This window comes from Macadamia integrifolia, chromosome 3 (assembly GCF_013358625.1).
Source record: "Macadamia integrifolia cultivar HAES 741 chromosome 3, SCU_Mint_v3, whole genome shotgun sequence".
NCBI classification, from domain to species: Eukaryota; Viridiplantae; Streptophyta; class Magnoliopsida; order Proteales; family Proteaceae; genus Macadamia; species Macadamia integrifolia.
The window spans coordinates 20,034,182-20,053,847 of NC_056559.1; the positions used below are offsets into that span (position 1 = coordinate 20,034,182).

Genomic DNA, 19,666 nt, shown 5'->3' on the forward strand with positions numbered 1-19,666 from the left:
TTATTGCTCTTTTGGTTTTTATCAATGTTTTACCATGATAAGATTTATGGAATTTTCAGATTTGGGAAAAACCCCAACTTTTGAAAGTCGAAAATTGCCCATATAATAAAAAATCAAGTTTTTGTCCTTGAACTGGGGGGTTGGATTTTTTATCCTTTTGGAATTTGATTTTAAACTATTTTTATTCGATTCAATATGGGGTCTTTTCTTATTTATGAATAATATTTCAAGTTTATTTAATCTTTGATCCTCCCTCCCTCCCTCCCTCTTGGCCATAGGGGTAGGCCAGACAAGATCATCTGGACCCCATCTTCCTCGGGTCTCTTCAGCTCTGCCAATGCTTGGGACCATATTTGTATTAAGAGTCCGCTCTCCCTCTGGCGCAACATCATTTGGTTCAAAGGCCATATTCCTCATCACAGCTTTACTGCCTGGTGAGCTCTTTCCAACTGCCTCCCCACGCATGCCTTCCTTATCTTCAGACATATTCAAGTGCCTTATTCTTGTTGCCTCTGCTGGAATGGCACTGAAGATGTTGACCACCTTTTTTTCTCCTGCCCCTTCTCCTCCATTGTATGGAAGAGAGTCCTTAGCTCTTGTTGGCCATCATGTAGAAGAATTCTCCCTCTAAGCAGAGAATGGGCCTGGGTTGACATGACTTTTCGGGGACCTCCCATTTTTGATACTGCTAGCAAGCTCGCCTTTTGTGCTACTTTAAACCATATCTGGAGCAAAATCTTCGTAGATGGATTTCCAACTCTCGCTCCTTTGAGAAGATTTGGAAAGTCATCTAGTTCGATGTTAGCTTCAAGTTAGGCTTCCTTCGCCATCACATGGTGCCTGATACCCCAAGGTACAGGCTCACTTTTGTCTCCTGATGTCTCCCCACCTCTATCATCTCCCCCTCGTGTGATGTAACATTTTTGGCTTGGGTCTGTTCTTTGCCCTAGTTGTTAGTCTGGGTCTGGTCTAGTTGGGTTTCTCTTAGCCGTTGTTCTCCCCCCCTTTTCCCTTTTATATTCCTTTTCTCCTTGGTTATGAATTTATTTACTCATCCTCTTTTTCTGGAAGTTTAAATGAAATTTGGCAAAAAGTGCTAGACTAGCCAGACCAAGTGCCAGACTAGCCAGACCAGCGCCTTGCACTAAGGCAACGGTCACTTTGATGCAACAAAACTGCCTAGATGCCTTGGCAATTATGAGTAGGATACTTGCATATCTCTGAATCTGTCCGTCAGATTTAGATCATTATTTGCAGACCTGCTATATGGACTGAATAGAGCAATCGACCAGAATTTCATGCACATCAGATTTATGCTGATCAGTTATTCAAAATTTTCCCAATCTGGTTTTATTCCTTATCTGCGATCCTGTCGCAAGCTGATCTTCCACTGTTTGGGATTAGCATTGCATTCTTTAACTAATGAGCAATTTTCTCATTATGTGGATGTATTTCCCCTCTCTCTCTCTCTCTCTCTCTCTCTCTCTCTGTTTTGGGATTTGGGATGCTTTTTCTTTATCATTATGTGTACTGTGACTGCTTGAGCAAAAATGGCTATGGTTATTGTTGAGGAGGTTTTTTCCATCTCCATAGTGTTCTCATCACTTATGTTTCTTGGTCTTAGCATAATAATTTTGCTTTGACATTTATCTTGACCTTTGATGTGCATCATGAGAAATTCTTATCACTTATTTTTCTTGGTCTTAGCATAATAATTTTGCTCCGACATTTATCTTGACCTTTGATGTGTATGATGAGAAATTCTTTGTAGGAAGTTGACCTTGCCACTTTGTGGGCAGAGGAGACTCTAATTGAAGATAATTTGGTCTTGGACATTCTTTTCCTGGCATATTATGAGTCCTTTTGCACTTGTAATGGTGAACAGTGGAGAAGCTTGTGCTCGCTGTACAAGGTAATGTTGGTCCTTTTTGCTTGATGCAATATCTGATGCAAAATTTTCATTTCAATCCTTCCTAACGGAATCTGATTTCAGGGTATCTTATCTGGTTCTTTTAACTTTGGAAAGTTGGCAATATCAGTTCAAGCAAGAAATTCTTTATATCATGCCAAAGTTCAGCTGCTGCTTATTCTTATCGAGACTCTAGACCTGGAAAATCTTCTTCAAATGGTTCATGATGAAGTGCCTTTCAGGTGTTCAGCCGTTGAGTTTTACTTTTCAAATATAAGCCCTTCTTTTTTGTCTTTTATGTGCTTATTACCTTTGCTAGATTACCTGTTACATTTGTGTTCAGGCAGGGCTGCCCCTTATTTTCGATGGTGGATGTCCAAGAGATGGATGCGTTGGTTTCGAGTTTTAATTGTTTTGAGACAGTAGAAGCAGGCCCCCTGATTCTTGCATGGGCGGTATTCCTATGTTTAATATTGTCTCTTCCAGATAAACAAGATGGTAACATGCTCACGGTATATGAGTTACTTGACATGTTATCTATTTTATCATCTTAGACTGCATCTTTTAAGCTTGGTGTTGACTATTCATTGTTTCAGGATATTGACCATGTTGGTTATGTTCGCCAAGCATTCGAGGCTGCACCATTGAATTATTTTCTCGAGATTCTTCAAAGCGACAATTTAATGGATTCAGATGTAAGTTGTACTCCCTGACAAATTAGAATCAAGGTTCACAACTCATATTTTGTGTGAAATTTGTCATTGGGAATAGGAATCAGTCTGACATTTTGGAGTTGGGTAAATTCTTCCAGTTTGCAAGGACCTTCAGGAAAAAACGTGAACTTGTAGGCAGAACACTGAAAATCGTGAGGGGTGGACTTCTATGGCCTACTTATTTTGGTCTTCTTTTGTACGACCCAAATATTTGCCACATGTGCTGGATTGGATGTGGCCAATTTTTCTCTTTCAGATAGACCCCCCCCCCAATTTCTGCTGCTCACATGTCAAAGTATAGGTTTGAAAATCCAGCGGCAAAAGAAAAATGTTTTAGAAAATGATTGAAAAGAAATTGACATTGGAAAATACGAGGGAAAATGCCAACACATGGGAGGCTATATGATTGAACTTGAGTTTGAAATTTAAAGTGGCAAATCCAACCATTCCCTAGATGTCCAACTGTTGGTTTTGCCAAATCACCCTCCATGTGACACAAATGGGTGGACCATGAAGTGGATTTATTCCTTGACAGCCATCCATGTAACTTTTTCCTAAATTGACTTGATTTCACACTAATGCACAAAAGAACCATATTTTCCCCCTTCTTTTGGTAAGAAAAAAAGAAAAAAGAAAAAAGAAAAAAGAAAAAAGAAAAAAGAAAAAAGAAAAAAAAAAAAAAAAAAAAAAAAAAAAAAAAAAAAAAAAAAAAAAAAAAAAAAAAAAAAAAAAAAAAAAAAAGAAAAAAAAAGAAAAGAAAAGAAAAAAAAAACGAACCATGTTATCAAGTATGAAAACTGTAGGCAGCAATAGTTCTCGTCCTTGGTCATACAAGGACTAATCAGCGTCATAAAAAAGATTCCTACAGTCTTAACAATTAAAACTTATAGAACACTCAGGCATAGCTTCTAACAACTAATGATTATGATATACTAATACCCAAATGAGTGACTAGCTGATTCAATGTTCTTGATCCTATCTTGAGCAACTCTCCAAAAGAACTTTGATCTACATTTTTGACTCTATAGTTGGGGAAGGTATTAGTGGACTAATCATTGTGTCCCAGCATGACACCATTACTGTCACTATTGAATGACTAAATCCTTCTAGTTAGACCACATGTGCTTCAGCCCATGGTTCGAAAACTCGCCAAAATTTCACTAATTTCGACATGTCCAAGACGAAACAGAAGGTGGAACCTAGAATCAGCATTGTTTCGCTGAAATTTTGCTTTTTCGGTCGAAAAAATGCACTATTTTGTTGAAAATTTGATCATTTTGGTCATTTCATTTCGCTCATGTTGGCCATTAGTCCCCCCCCCCCTAAAAAAATGGCCAAGCAAAAATAAGAAGGAAAATACACTTTCAGTGAAAATTCGTTGAAATTTCGGTAGCTCGGATTGCTAAAAACAGCAAAATGAAATGAGTTTTTGAACCCTGCTTCAGCCTCCTCTAACTACCTATGTATGAGCAAGATTTGTGCAAGATTCAAACTCTGATGTATCCTACTCAAGGATGTTAATGACATCCTCGTCTACTGCAGGTCCCTATGCAGAACAACTAACACCAGCCTTTGGTGCAACTGGTCTAGAGGAACCAGCTCCTCCTCCAAACTCTTTGCCTCTATCTTGCTCTTGCAAATTTGTAACTCGGCGCACTACCCTAGCAAGCCATATTTGTCTTGCCTTTGCTTCATTGTCCTCATCAGTACTATCATATACATCCACAGGTGCTAGGTGTCTCTCAGGCACTGCCTCCTCAAAACTCCTCCCAAACCTTTTGTTAGTCTAACTTCCTTTGGATTCCTCTCTTCATGAGGGCCGTGGCCTTTTGCACCTCACCAGGGACCTTGGGACATACTGTCATCCTTGTAACCATCAGCCAAATGACACTTCAGTCTTCTAGCCCCAGCTACTATGATCTTTCTCCCACAATAATTGCATTGTGACTTTGCTATGTCGTTACCAATGGGCATACCGTGCCTCCTTGCAATATCTCCCGTTTGATCAGCCGTTGTGCAACCTTCTTAGACTGTTGCCACAAGAATCACACATTATTAACTTTTCTACAACAACTAAGAACTCTAATCAATGGTGGGGTAGTATGTTGAGAGATTGACTATTGGAAGGATGAGAGAGAGTGGTGTAGTTGAAGCTGTTGGAAGCAGCTAAGACTGAGGGGATTTGATGGTGTGAGTTGGGACTTGGGGGGGTGTTCAAATTGGAAGGTTCTCTGCTAAGTCTTTCTTTAGGATGTTGCATGGTGGAGGTACTGCTTTTCCTCACTGGATTATTTATAATCGCCAACTTCCTTCTTGTAGTGCCCCCTTCCTATGGCGTGCATCATTGGAGAAGATCTTGATGATTGCAGGGGGGGGGGGAGAGAGTGGTGAAGAATGTGAATATGAGAAATACTTGGGGTGTAAGATTGCATCAAAGGAATAGGAGAAATTTCTTTCTATGGTAGGGTTCAATGAACTTTTGCCAATGATTTGTTGTTGCTGCTGGTTCATAGGGAAACGGGGGGGGGGGGTCCTATGCAAGGGAAGACGGCTATTTTTTTGGAAAGTAATTCCTTTTGCAGTATGTTGGTGCTTATGTTGGGAAAGAATTGCCTGCATTCTTGAATACATGGAGGAGGAGCTGGCCAAGATGGCCGCAAAGGCCATGAGGATGACTTCTGGATGGATTTCACTCGGGGGATTTCAGGATGATAAACACTATTAGCATATGGGGTTTTGGAATTTTGCTGTAAATAGGAGTGGGGCCTGGTTTTTTGTGCTAGTTTAGAAACAGGGGGGTTGGGTTGATATAGATCAAGCCTGCAGAAGAAGGGGACTGCCGGTTCCTTCAAAACCAGATGAGCCAGCCCCACCAAATCAGAAATTACTGTTCACGTGAACAGTACCCATGCACAGTAATTTGGTCTCTTTTTTGTTTCTCTTTTGTGTTAACAAGTAGCCAAAGTCAGATTTAGTCTTCTAGAATGTTTCCCTATTATGTTAGTTTCTTTGAGTACAAGTCAGTAGTTAGTTACTAAAAGTCATTTGTTTCTATTGTATGTTAGTTTTCTTTTTAGTTTGTTTCTAAATTGTAAGGCTGTGCCTAGCTTATTTAAAGAGACCTTTGTAATCAATTTGAGGAGATTGAATGAAGTTTATTTGAGATGGCTATGTGCTGTTTTGCTGTGGGATACAGTTGGGTGAGATGCCCAAAACCTAACCTTCTTCTTCCCCCTTTCAACCCCTCCATCGAGTTATCTGTTCTTCTTTCTTATTTTCTGTTTTAGCCTTTGTGAGAGAGTGTTTGAGAGTTATTTGAAGATGTGAAGTTCAGCCTACGAATCAGTTCAAGCACCACCAAGGAGATCATAATTGATTGCAGCCATTGTCAGGGTTTTGGAAACTTGGATTGAAGTCCAGATCTCCCAAACCAGCCAGTTAAGCTCATCTTTTGTAGGACACCGAGACTGGTTAGAAAGGATCTTCATTCCAATTTTGATGATCATCCGACGCCAGGAACCCTAGTTTTTGAAGAGTGGTCAAAAGTTTCATAATTCATATTGACAACATAACTCTTAATTTAATCATCGGATTTGTCTCATATTTTGAGGGTTTGTTGACCTATATAGGACCTTCATCTACTCCAAGTTTCAGCTTCATCTGAGCTATGGTTTGTGACTTCTCAATTTTATCCTATTTCAGCCCAGATTTTCAGATCCTGCCTGTGATTAGGTCCTATGTGATTGATCTAGTCTTACATCATGATTTTTGTGAGTGAGTGCTTCTTGTTGGGGGTTTTTTTTCCATTGTATAACATCTTGGGTGTACAGGTTGCTTTTTTGCTCTTGGTCATACAATTCTTAGTTTTTTCTCAAAAAAGTTGTATTCTTTCTTTTCAATTTTTAAGATTTGGGTTAGGTGATCTTGTAAGCTCTTTCTCCCTATTATGAGGCCATTTGGGGTGCCTTCTTCATCAAAGCTAATTTTGATGATACTTCTCTATGAAATTTGGGATAATATTGGCATAAAAATTGGCTTTTGGGGATCCTAGGATTGAGCTCCTTCCTCTCTTTTATTCTCCTTTCATTATTATTAAGAATAGTTTGTATCAAATTATAATGAAGAGAAGAAAAGCTTTTTTCACAACGAGCAAGTAGAAATTGGTTTATGTATTAGGCTTCTAAAAAAGAACCTATTATCAGGGTATAAAGTATCGCTATCAGGAGGTTGATTTTGTGAGATGGTTTGTATTGTACCGTATCGGAGAGATGCAAGATACGCCAAAGAAACACATGGAAATGCTTAGGATTCATGCAAAATACGGTTTTGATGCATCAAACATGTAATTGTGCAATATGTTATATATATATATATATATCATGTATAAAATGGAGAACAAAGTATTGCGAGTCAAGTGCATTCAATTGGTTATGTATAAAGTAGGAGGTTTCTTACATGTTCTAATAACATATAGAGTTGCGAGTTGGTTTAAACACAAAGTTGGAAGTGGTCTTAGAAAAACAGAAAAATCAGAAAAATAGTACCATCAGAGAAGATCATGTATTGACACCCATTTAGTACCATATTTTCCCAAATTTTCATTTATATATATTATATATATATTTTTTATCATCAACCTAAAAATAGGGAAAAAAAAAATGACTGCATTGACAGAGGATCATGAATTTCATCTCTATAGATAATTATCAACCAAATTAACACCCATTCGCATCATTTTATCCCCATATTTTTTCATTTTTTTAATCTACCCTAGGAAAGAAAAAATTAACCCAAAAAAAAAAAAAAATATTGCAATGAAAGAGAATCATGAATTTTATAGTTCACATGAAATTTTCAAACATAATTATATCCATTTGCATATGAATTTTCATACCTTTTCCCTTTTCCTTTTTAAAGTATCTTTCCCTAAAAATGGCATAAAAGAAATTGCAAAAAGCACTGAAAATCAAGGGGGATGATAGGTCTCATCCTTTTTAATCATATAAAATTCAATCACAGAGCATTATATTAGCATTTTACCCATAGATGCCGCAATGTCTAGGCAACCCTAGGCTAGGGCTGCAACAATGAGGGCTGGGTGGGGCTTCTTAAAACCCTAGCCCAAGCCCACCCTGAACCTTGACTCAAGGCATAAAAACTTCAACCTAGGCCCAACCTACAGGGCTCAGCCCAGCCCAGCCTAGCCCAGCCCAGCCCAACCCAAGCCTGTCTTGATTGGCCTTGACTCTGGTGGGCGGTGTATACCCTGACCCTGACCCACAAAATATGAAATAACTAAAAATTCATTTGACTTTGCATCTAAATCCCTTGGAATTGAAAAGTAAAATAAAAATTAAATCTAAAAAACATCATTAGATAAGAAATATAAGTAGTTTATACAACCATGATGGATAATGATTACCAAACTTAAAAAAATTGGCCATCAAACACTCAATAAATCAGGGTTTGGCAGGGCCAAATCAGGGTAAAAAACTAGGGTTGGGCTCAGGGGGGCCACAGACATAGACCCTTACCTGCCCTGACCCTGACTCAAAGCCAGGCCAGACCTCAAGGCTAGAGTTTACGGGCCTAGCCCTATATGGGCTCAAGGCAGGCCAAGGGTGGGTTCGGGCCGCTAGGGCCAAACTTGCACCCCTACCCAAGTCGTTAGAGGGTCCTTAGACGCAAGCCGACAGAAACTAGGCTACCAGGGTGTCCAAAAGCAACCAACAACTATGATTTTTCTTATGGAAATCAGAACTTCCATAGAGATTTTCTCATTCAGTTTTAGATAGAAGTCACAGATTACGTGTTCAGATCCTCGCAGTTAATCTAGTTTGATGCAATGATTTGATTAGTTATTAACCTAATCTAGTGATGCGTAACAAACAAAAAGAGAGAGATTTGTTTGATCTACAAAAACTGTTTTTTTTTTTGTTTTTGCCAAAATCAGGATCGATCTTTGATTTGATCACTGTAATTCCACAAAATTTGTTGGCATTCCTTGGACTAGTTTCATTTTTTTTGGTAGATGAGTTCCCCCAAACTCGGATCGAAGAGTAAACACGTTCCAAAGGTAGAGAGTTGCTCTCGATGTTATATCTCACTCACGTTATCTGTTTTGCATGTTTTAAGTAGTGTATCAAGGTCAATGGAGTCGATACAACTCGATATGGTTGATAAGGTTAAGATTCATTGTCCCCTTCTTTTTTTTTTTTTTTTTTTTTATTGGTCCCTCCCAGTGCCGATATGGACCAATATGATACTTGATTCCTTGCCTATCACAAGAGAACATGTAGTGCGTATATTGAAAAATCCACCCTAGATAACAGATACTTTTAACATCCTCCAAAATCCTGCTCTTAGATACAAGTTCTATGCATTCACTGGTGATCTTTTATGCTGGATCTTTCTTGGGTTCCAATTCTTGATGTGTAATTTTTGTATCTCTTTCTGCTTACAATATTTTGGGTTGATATCATTGCCATTTATGCATCTTTGATAGTTTTTGAACAGTTGATGTACAAGTTTATTTGTTTCCTTGATCTGCAACAATTTATTAGATCTTCCTCTGCAGACCATTCTTTTATTGTTAACCAATAGAGAATCCTCATCCATATAACGTTGACTGTGATATCAAGAACCATCTGTTTTATGGGTTTCAAGGCCATATCTCGTAGCCATCAAATGCTCACATAAGGCATAAATCATTTTCTGTTTAACACACCTTTTGTGTTACCCTCCTGATCTATTGTTTCAAATTTAGTTGAAGTTTGAGACACTTAAGGCTTCTTGTTGCATTCATTGGTTAAAATCCTATTTAGTTTTTGACCATTTCTATTAAGATTCCTTTCCAATGAGATCAACCTTAATCACTGAAGGGTGGGCTGTATGCCTAGTTAGCAAACCATTCTTCATTTGATAAGCTGGGGGTCATTTTCTTTGGGCCCTTTATGTGCAAAAATTGCATTCTTGTATGAATCCTATGCAACTCCCAAGACCAGATTTTCTGAAGCTATTTTTCGTGTGGCATTGAAAACAGTAGCAGATGCTATCCACATGAATCGATGGGGAAATACTTGCATGCACCTTCCCTTGAACCATACAGAATTTTCTTCAAATAAGAACCCCCAAACTGTTGACATAAAATACTAGTAGATGGAGATATGCATGTCCTGCCAAAGCAGCTTCATTATTGGACAATTAGTTTGACAAATGTGTATATTTGGTTTTTTTCTTATGCCAATTTTCAAGGTTTTGCCTAACATATTGTGTAGAGTTTGAATGCCCACATATTGCACAGTTCATTGGAATGACTTATTTTATAGAATTCTTAAAATAACTTTCTTTGAATAAATGATCTCACAGGGTCCTGTTACTGGTTATCGTAGTGTCCTGAGGACATTCATTTCTGCATTTGTTGCATCTTATGAGATTGCCTTACAGGTAAATTTATTTTCTTTTAATCTAGATTTAGCTTATACAGAGTTTAGTGAATGCCTTACTTATCATGCTTTCTATATGGTGCAGCTGGAGGATGATACCCTCAAATTGCTATTGGATATCCTATGCAAAATTTATTGCGGAGAGGTTTGACTGTACAAGAATCATTCTGATAATATTCCGTGTGCAGTCGTCTTTTATAGTCATTGTTTGTGCTACACAAAATTTCTTCATTAGTGGTTACTGTCTGTTCCTTGGACAGGAGTCACTTTGTGTTCAATTCTGGGATAGAGACAGCTTTGTTGATGGTCCCATTCGGTGCCTTCTTTGCACCTTGGAGGGTGAATTTCCATACCGAACTGTGGAACTCGTTCGCTTCTTGTCTGCTCTATGTGAAGGAAGTTGGCCTGCTGAATGTGTGTAAGTGGAATTTGTTTGATTATCTGTTTGATACTTTTGGTATTCATTTCAGTTGTCTTGGTGTGTGGATGTGTGCCCTTCTCTAAAAATTTTGATTTGGGGATAGAAAGTTGGAAACCTAGACTGACAGTTTTGGTGGGCATGCCCTCACATCAAGGTTATTTGGTTAATTTTATTCTTCTTGATTTTCTTTATTTGTTTCTACAGCTATAGTTTTCTTGCTAAGTCCATTGGGATATCATCCTTGTTTGAGATACCTGGTGATACATCGATTGAGAACTTATCTCAGATCATTGAGACAAACCAGCCGTTGCATGTTCCTGGGGTTGATGGCATACTCATTCCCAGCCATACCCATGGCCATGTCTTGAAAGTTATTGATGGAAGTACTGCTGTAGTTCGATGGGAGGTACGTAATAATGGTTTTCATTTTTTTTTATCCGATTTTAATTTTTTTTATTATTCTCACTTTAGTTTTCATATGCTTAAGGAAAGAAATAAAATTAAGGCTGACTCTATTATTTAGGACTTCCCATTTTGTCATTTCCTACATAGTTTTTAAGGCGGTAAGGCGACGGGGGCGTTTGAGGGTCTTTCAGAGCGCCTTAGCGATAAGGCGGTCATAAAGTGTCGCCTTATTGACTAAAGCGTTCATGTGTAATTTTTTTATAAAACCAATCTATTTGGCTCAAATCCTAGTTGAATTCTATTAATCATATGCTAAATAAATATTATAGGTTCATATTCGTACCAATGTAAGATATTCATCAAGAAAACAAATCAATAAAGTGAATAAACTAAGTTCATCTTCATCAATCATCAATCATCAATCAATCATCAATCATTATTCATCAATCGTCAATCATCATAACATATTAATATATGATATAAATACATAATTATGAAACAAATACAATTATACACATTTACACATTAGACAAAAGAAAGACAATAGATGATTGAACAGTTCTAAACTAGAGCTGAGAACTAGCAAACGGAATTAAAGAAAGACAATAGATGATTTACAGTTGTTAACAACCCTGCGGCAGCCATTGAAGACCTTAGTTTGGACAGCAGTTCGAGTACCACATGTAGCAGAACAGAGACAAAACACACACACACACACACACACACACACACACACACAAAAAAAAAAAAAAAAAAAAAAAAAAAAAACACTAACAGTAGTTGCAGAGCAGCAGAACAGAAGAAGAAGAAGAGAAAACGAGAAAGAAAAAAAATAGAAAACACTCACCTACTCACCGTATTTGCAGAACAGAAGAAGAAGGGGGAAAAAAAAAAACTCACCGAGTCACCATAGTTGCAGAACAAAAGAAGAAGAAGAAGAAAAAGAAAACACTTACCGTAGTTGCAGAGCAGAAGAAGAAAAAAAAACGAGGAGAAGAAGAAGAAGAAGAAGAAGAAGAAAAAACAGAAGCGAGAAAAAAAAAAAAAAATACCGCAGACGGTTATTGCAGGAGTAGATTACAAGTAACTAACTTCGTAATTTATAACCCTAAATAATACAAATAGGAGTAAGAATAGGGGTGTCAATTTGTGGCCCGAACCGGTTAAACCACCGGGACCGACCGTTTATAGACCGGCCCGGCCCGGACCGTTTATTAAACGTGTCGGGCTTGAGCCCGGCCCGTTTATAAACGGTCGGTCTTGGTTTTGCTACTTGGACCGTCGGGCGCCCGACCGAGACCGACCGTTTAACACCCGACCGAGACCGGCCTATTGTGCACCCGCCTAGCCCGACCCTTTAATGATTGTAGAATACCTATTTTACCCCCCAAATTAAAAAGTAAAAACATGTTCACATTTTAAATAATGGTTATATTTGGTATCATTTATTAATTAATTGTCATTTTTTTGGGCTTGCATGAGTGGGCCGGAATATAAGAGCACATTTTAAAGAGGGCCCGTTTAAAAACCGGTTGAAGCCCGTTTAACATTAAACATGTCCGTAGCCCGGTTAAGGCCCGACTAAAGCCCGATTAAGGTGGCCCGATTATAGCCCGAGGCCGACCGACCGAATATAAAGTGTACCATGCCCTCAATAACTAAGCCCGATTAGTTAAATGGGCGGACACGATGTAGCCTTTGAAAGTCTTCAAGCTCGATTAAGCCAACCGAACCGGCCCGACCGATTGACACCCCTAAGTAAGAAACAAAGAAATAATACCATCAAATAAATCCCCAAGGATACAATACCCATATAGGGGCAAAACCAGCCCAAAACTTAACCCGATAAGAGAGAGAAAGACCTGTTATCGAGCTGGAGAGAGAAAGGTGCGGCCAGGTCTGTGGGAGTCCGATTGAGCTGTACTTTTGGGTGTAGATAGTCTCTAGAGAGGGCACAAAAACCCCCAAATATGAAGGGCTTCTGACGGCTGGTTATGGAGTTACGCACTTTCTTGATTTTCAGACCTAAGAGAGAGAATGTGAAGAATTCTGCAGGAACATCAACTTGTCTTCTTCAGATAACCTTCAAGAGAGGATCGATTGATCTTCTTAGAGTATAGAACTAGTCATCCAAAGGATCTGTAGATCAGATCTAAAACTTGGGTGGCAATGAGGGTCGATTGGCTTCAAGAACAAGAACTCTTTGGCTGACTGATTCTGATTTTGTATGCTTTAACAGGTTTGAACTTCTAATAACAATAAACAGAAAATAAAAATAGAAAAAGAAGAATCGATGGAGGGTTGAGAAGGGTGAAAGAGAATAAATGAATGGGTATCTCACCCCTCATGTTTTGGGTATCACACCCTTCAAAGGTTTAGGCATCTCACTTCTCAATAACAGTTTTTTTAGCTAAAGAGTAATCACTCAGTAATTCATTCATTCAAATCTCCCATTATGAGTACATAGGTTCCTCTATTTATAGAGGTCTGAATAGCAATCAAACTACTTAGGAGCTAGTTTCCTAATAGGATTAGACACTCCTACTACAACTAGGAGCTAGTTTCTCAATAGGACTAGGCACTCCTACTACAACTAGGAATTCAAAATAGGACTAGGACTTGGACTTGACTTTATGACTCCAACATGGAGTAGAACTATCTAACTAATAGTCCATATAGGACTTTACCACCGACCAATGGCCTAATGGGCCTTTATTGAATTAAATAGCAACTAACTAATTTGATGAATTAAATCCCTTTTTTCTACCTTCTACCAATATTTTAGGCCCATTAAAGTGGCCCATTTCAAAGAAAACCCATGGGATCAAAGGCCCAACACATATATAACACAACGCAAGGCTTATTTGCAATAAAATAAGCCCATGTGACTTATCTACATCAACTCGCCCTCTTTTAGAAAAAATTCGTCCTCGAATTTTGTAGTGTGAGGGTGATTGTATCATGGTGCACGTCACTCTTCAAGCCGTAAAAAAATTCAGGTAGCTCTTTGATAATAAAGATGTAGTCTAGAATGTGAGGAGCTCGATCTTCAAGATACTTTAATGGGATGACGAATTCCACATGCTCAACCTCAAGGTCCTCAGATGTATGCATGAGGTCGTCTTCTAGCACGTCCTCTACTTGCTCTTCTTCGATCATAGGCTCTTCAAGTCTCTTGTCAGTGTTCGTGTCCTCATTTGTGTATGTAATGAGGTTTAAAATATACATACCACGATCATCCATCTCACTTTCAACTTCATCACCTTCCTCCTTGTCTTCAGTGGTGGTATCGGCCATCCAATCATCAAGTTGTGGTTCACATACTAACATCTTTGGATTGGCTTCAAGTGCAGCAATGACGGAGTTGGTGTTCAGTCGGTAGGGGCAAAATTTGGCAACGTGACCAAAACCTCTACAATGGAAACACTTGATTTCGCCTTCTTTATAAGTCATAGGTGTTTTCCCCTTGTCTAACGTGGCTGGTGGGACATTGTTTGGAGCAATGGTTGCCTTTTCCCTAGCCATGTTTTACTCAGAATCATGAGTTGGTGGGTAAGAACGTCGAGGAGTTGACTTGAGCAAGTCCTCTGCCTCTAAGGATTTGTCAATACAAGTATTCATGGAGGGTATTTCGATCACACCAAGCTTCTCACGAATGTCATGCCTTAATCCCAATTTGAAACGGAATATGAGTAGTTCTTCATCTTCCTTATAGGCACCTGTTCGTGAAAGCAATTCATTGAATCGGTTACCATATTCTTCTACAGTCATAGTACCTTGCCTGATCGTATTTAGCATGTCGTAGAGCCGACGTCGGTAGGTTGGTGGTAAGAACCTTTCATTGAGGATGAACTTCAAGTCTTCCCAACTGCGGGGCATCTGGCGCCTACGCATGAGCTTGTCTTCTTCATTCTTCCACCAGTCCTTAGCTCCACCAGTTAGCTTGGTGATAACTAATTGGACTTTCCTTTCTTCAGGCATACGGTACCACCGGAGGTAGTCATTAAAAGAATTCACCCAATCTTGGTAATAGACAGGATCATGTCTTCCATTGTACTCTTTTAGTTCCAGTTTAACCTTGTATGTATCATCAGGCTGATAAAGCTGATTGTCATACTCATCATACTCTTCATTCCAAACTGGTACCCTTCGAGGTTGCATGGTGACTCTTCTGGGAACATTACTAGTGTAATTGACAGTAGGTTGAACATTAGTTTGGGCAACAGTTGGTTGGGTGTTAGAGTGGGCACCAATACTCACTTTTAGGTCAGCCAATTGTCGGTCATGTCCATCCAACCTCGTAGACAAGGCTTGGATTGCTTTCATCACATCTTGAAGGGAAGGGTGGGTTGGGGTTCTTCTGTCTGAGCCATAGCTCTGATACCACTTAATGCAGGAGTAGATTACAAGTAACTAACTTCGCAATTTATAACCCCAAACAATACAAATAGGAGTAAGAAACAAAGAAATAATATCATCAAATAAATCCCCAAGGATACAATACCCATATAGGAGCAAAATCAGCCCAAAACCTAACCCGATAAGAGAGAGAAAGACCTGTTATAGAGCTGGAGAGAGAAAGGTGCGGCCAGGTCTGTGGGAGTCCGATTGAGCTGTACTTTTGGGGTGTAGATAGTCCCTAGAGAGGGCACAAAAACCCCCAAATATGAAGGGCTTCTGACGGCTGGTTATGGAGTTACGCACTTTCTCGATTTTCAGACCTAAGAGAGAGAATGTGAAGAATTCTGCAGGAACATCAACTTGTCTTCTTCAGATAACCTTCAAGAGAGGATCGATTGATCTTCTTAGAGTATAGAACTAGTCCTCCAAAGGATCTGTAGATCAGATCTAAAACTTGGGTAGCAATGAGGGTCGATTGGCTTCAAGAACAAGAACTCTTTGGCTGGCTGATTCTGATTTTGTATGCTTTAACAGGTATGAACTTCTAATAACAATAAACAGAAAATAAAAATAGAAAAAGAAGAATCGATGGAGGGTTGAGAAGGGTGTAAGAGAATAAAGGAATGGGTATCTCACCCCTCAGGTTTTGGGTATCACACCCCTTAAAGGTTTTGGCATCTCACCTCTCAATAACAGTTTTTTTAACTAAAGAGTAATCACTCAATAATTCATTCATTCAAATCTCCCATTATGAGTACATATGCTCCTCTATTTATAGAGGGCAGAATAGCAATCAAACTACTTAGGAGCTAGTTTCCCAATAGGACTAGACACTCATACTACAACTAGGAGCTAGTTTTCCAATAGGATTAGACACTCCTACTACAACTAGGAATTCAAAATAGGACTAGGACTTGACTTTATTACTCCAATATGGAGTAGAACTAACTAACTAATAGTCCATATAGGACTTTACAACCGACCAATGACCTAATGGGCCTTTATTGAATTAAATAGCAACTAACTAAACTAATGAATTAAATCCCGTTTTTCTATCTTCTACCCATATTTTAGGCCCATTAAAGTGGCCCATTTCAAAGAAAACCCATGGGATCAAAGGCCCAACACATATATAACACAACCCAAGGCTTATTTGCAATAAAATAAGCCCAAGTGACTTATCTACATCAACGGTAGCTCTGGAACAGAAGGAGAAGGAAAAGAAAAAAGCGATAAGAAGAAGGAAGAAGAAGAAAGAAGCCAAAAGCGAGAAGAAGAGGAAAAAAAAAAAAATACCATAGACGGTAGCTCTGGAACAGAAGAAGAAGATAAACAAAGCGAGAAGAAGAAGAAAGAAGCGAGAACCGAGAAGAAGAAAAAAAAAAAGAAAAATTTATCGTAGCTTTGGAATAGAAGAAGAAGAAGAAAGAAGCGAGAAAAAAAACCAAAAAAACCACTCACCGTAGCTCTGCTGTCTCTGCATGAACAAGAAATAGTATTGAAAAGAAAAAAAAAACACACACAAAAACATACCTGTAGTGCCAGAGTAAGCTCACCGTTGCCGAAGCAAAATGGTCGCCTGGGGCCTTGGATCCGTGGTTCACTGGTTCTTCCTTGTTCCTCGATTCTTCTCAAAGCCCTTTCTCAAAAGTTCAAAACCCTTGACAAAATCCAAATTCCAAACCTTGTGTTGTGAATCGGGTTTTTGTTTTGGTTATTTTTGATGGAGTAAAGTTGATCCTATACATCACAAGTGTTAACAAAACCATACACCTACCAATAAAAACTCTAGATTTGGAATTTGAAAACAAGAAATTTTAAAATGTGTTTAAGATGAAAAAAAAAGCCATAAGGCGACTACCTTTACCATAAGTCGTCCTAAGGCGTCTTGAGGCGACGCGTTATAGCGCCTTATGCTATAAGGTGACCGCCATACCCACTTCACATAAGGCAGTGCACTGCCTTACCATCCCTATACCGCATCAGCACCAAGGCACTGGTAAGGTGATGTTGCCTTACCAGTGCCTTAAAAACTATGATTTCCTATGTTAACTGTTTGCCAAGCAACTAATGATGACCTTCTGAAACAAATTCAACTCCTAAAAACCATGTTGTATCTCCTCCCCAAGGAACAGTCATGTTGTCGTCTCCTGGGGCCTTCTTTCTTCTTTAATCTACCCCCTTAAGCTTAAGGATCTTTTTCCCTTTTTCTGATTCATTCTTTTTCCTGCCTTTTGGGGCCCTCTTTGTTCTTCTTCTTCTTTTGGTACTGAGTTTTTATTCACCTCATCGCCACCCCCCCACCAAAAAAAAAAAAACCTAAAACCCCCTAAATTTGTACACTCCATAAGGCCTGTCAATTGGACCTTAAAAGTATGCTTAAAAATCTTAACTGATACTTAAGGCCATACACACTTAAAATTAACTAACTAAAGCTCCTTTTGAACTATCCCTCTGGTAATAAAGCCCGAAGCTAAATGAAACTTCCGTATAACTTGATACACCTTATTACAATGCTCCCAATGGCCTACACACAATTGTGCTCTTTTGAGGGAGAAATTTCAGCTGCCTCAATAGGATGCTCCCTCATTGTGGTGATGGGACATGTTTGGTTTGATATATCTAAAGGCTCTTTATGGGTTATCATCCTTTATAAATGGTAGTTGATTGATCATGCATAGTTTTCAGAAGAAATATTTTTTCCTTCGTGGTTTGATACCTTGGTCATCTTTCTTGTTGAAATTGTATTTGAAAAGGGTTTTAGGAATTAGGAATATTCTCTTTTATACAATTTATGAGTATTGATTGTATTTATAACTGGTTCAATCCAGTAGACAAAGCTGTGTGCTCTTTGAATTCATTACACACAGAATCCCATAATTGTATCTTTTTCGAAGCCATCCTTGTCTTTATGACTGCTGGTTCTGAATAACCCTCGAAAACCTGATTACTTCTCTCCTAAATGTTGTCTTTGTTCATCTCTGATGTTACCGATTTATCTTCCACTCATTGCTTCCTTCCTCGAGTTTTATGCCACTTCTGTAGATTATTAACCCAAATTTTGTCCATGGGGCACCCTGCTTTCCCGTCACTGAAAAGTGTAGAATGGTTAATAAGCTGAGAAGCACTGAAGCAGGCTCCTGCATAGTTAGACTTAGATCACTCATCACTTTAATGATGTTTCATTATGCACCTCATCAATGGATCTGGTTTTAAGATTGGGGTATAGACTTGAATACTTTTGTTAAAATTAAAACATAAATATTATATGGCAGATAATATATAAATCATACTTTTTATTGTGGTTGTATTTATGATTTCTAAGGTTTTGTATTTCTTCAGTGATTTTGTGTATTTTCTAACTTTGACATCATTTGTGTAGTATACACAATCTGGAATGCTTGTACTGCTCCTCCGTTTGGGCCAGGCTTTCTTTTCTAATAGTTATGAGGAAGTGCTTGTTACTCTTGACCTTCTTCGTCGATTGGTATCATTTAACACGGTAATTCATTGTTATTATTTCTTGCTTTTCTATCCTGTGGTTGTCTCTCTCTTTGGCGAGTCTTATCATGCTTCTGAACTTTGACATTTGGTAATTTGCATTTTCAAGGTATGTGATATGAAATTACATTACCAAGTGCTGATCTATAAACTGTTATTTTCCTTGTACAAATGCTTCTAGCATGATTGTTGGTGTTATGTCGAATGTTATGACCACTTTGATAGGTATTGATTGCCATTTTTGGCTATAGTAATTTGCGTGAACACTTGCATTACGTTCTGTTAACTTATTAGGCCAAACTAGTTTCATGAATACCACCTATGTATGGTACTTTACTGTGTTTGATGTCTCATAACACATGGACGGCCTTTGATTTTTAATAAGTGAGGCGATCAAATTGGCTTTTCAAGGTAAAAGAACCTAAGGAAATGTGGCATTTGTGTTCACTATAGCTATGGCATGCATGTTGAGTTGTTGACATGTAATATGAGTAATCGAGCACACAAGGCCTACATTTGAAAAAGCATTGCCTTGAAGCAGCTTGATCAAATGGCCATAACCATTGAATTACTCTGACTCCTTTTTTTATTTATTTATTTATTTTATTTTATATTTGGAAACTCTATGACTCTTCGAGCCTCACATAATAGCAATTAGCAACCATAGTAGTGGCATAAACATCCCTGGCAAGGGCTTTTAATTTTAAGTTTTCAAAGAATTTTAAGCCTTGCAGAGTTGTTTACATCCTTGAATTCTTTTCACTGATTTTATATGATCTCTTTATTGAGGTGGTTGGCTTCAAAGATCTCTTGATTTTGGGGGCATATATAGATTCTTTTAGAAGATGACTATGCCTCAAAATTCTGTTAT

The 19,666-nt window shown here is 38.5% G+C and overlaps 1 protein-coding gene across 1 annotated transcript in view; it reads left to right on the top strand.

The window, feature by feature from the left end:
• LOC122074223 overlaps positions 1-19,666 on the top strand; it is a 93,336-nt gene that overhangs the window by 18,093 nt on the left and 55,577 nt on the right. Inside the window, exons 6-14 of the mRNA XM_042639072.1 lie at positions 1,772-1,912; positions 1,994-2,151; positions 2,253-2,421; positions 2,506-2,604; positions 9,991-10,068; positions 10,153-10,212; positions 10,328-10,485; positions 10,693-10,894; positions 18,677-18,796. Coding sequence (XP_042495006.1) covers positions 1,772-1,912; positions 1,994-2,151; positions 2,253-2,421; positions 2,506-2,604; positions 9,991-10,068; positions 10,153-10,212; positions 10,328-10,485; positions 10,693-10,894; positions 18,677-18,796 — 1,185 coding nt within the window. The remainder of the gene's footprint in view (positions 1-1,771; positions 1,913-1,993; positions 2,152-2,252; positions 2,422-2,505; positions 2,605-9,990; positions 10,069-10,152; positions 10,213-10,327; positions 10,486-10,692; positions 10,895-18,676; positions 18,797-19,666) is intronic.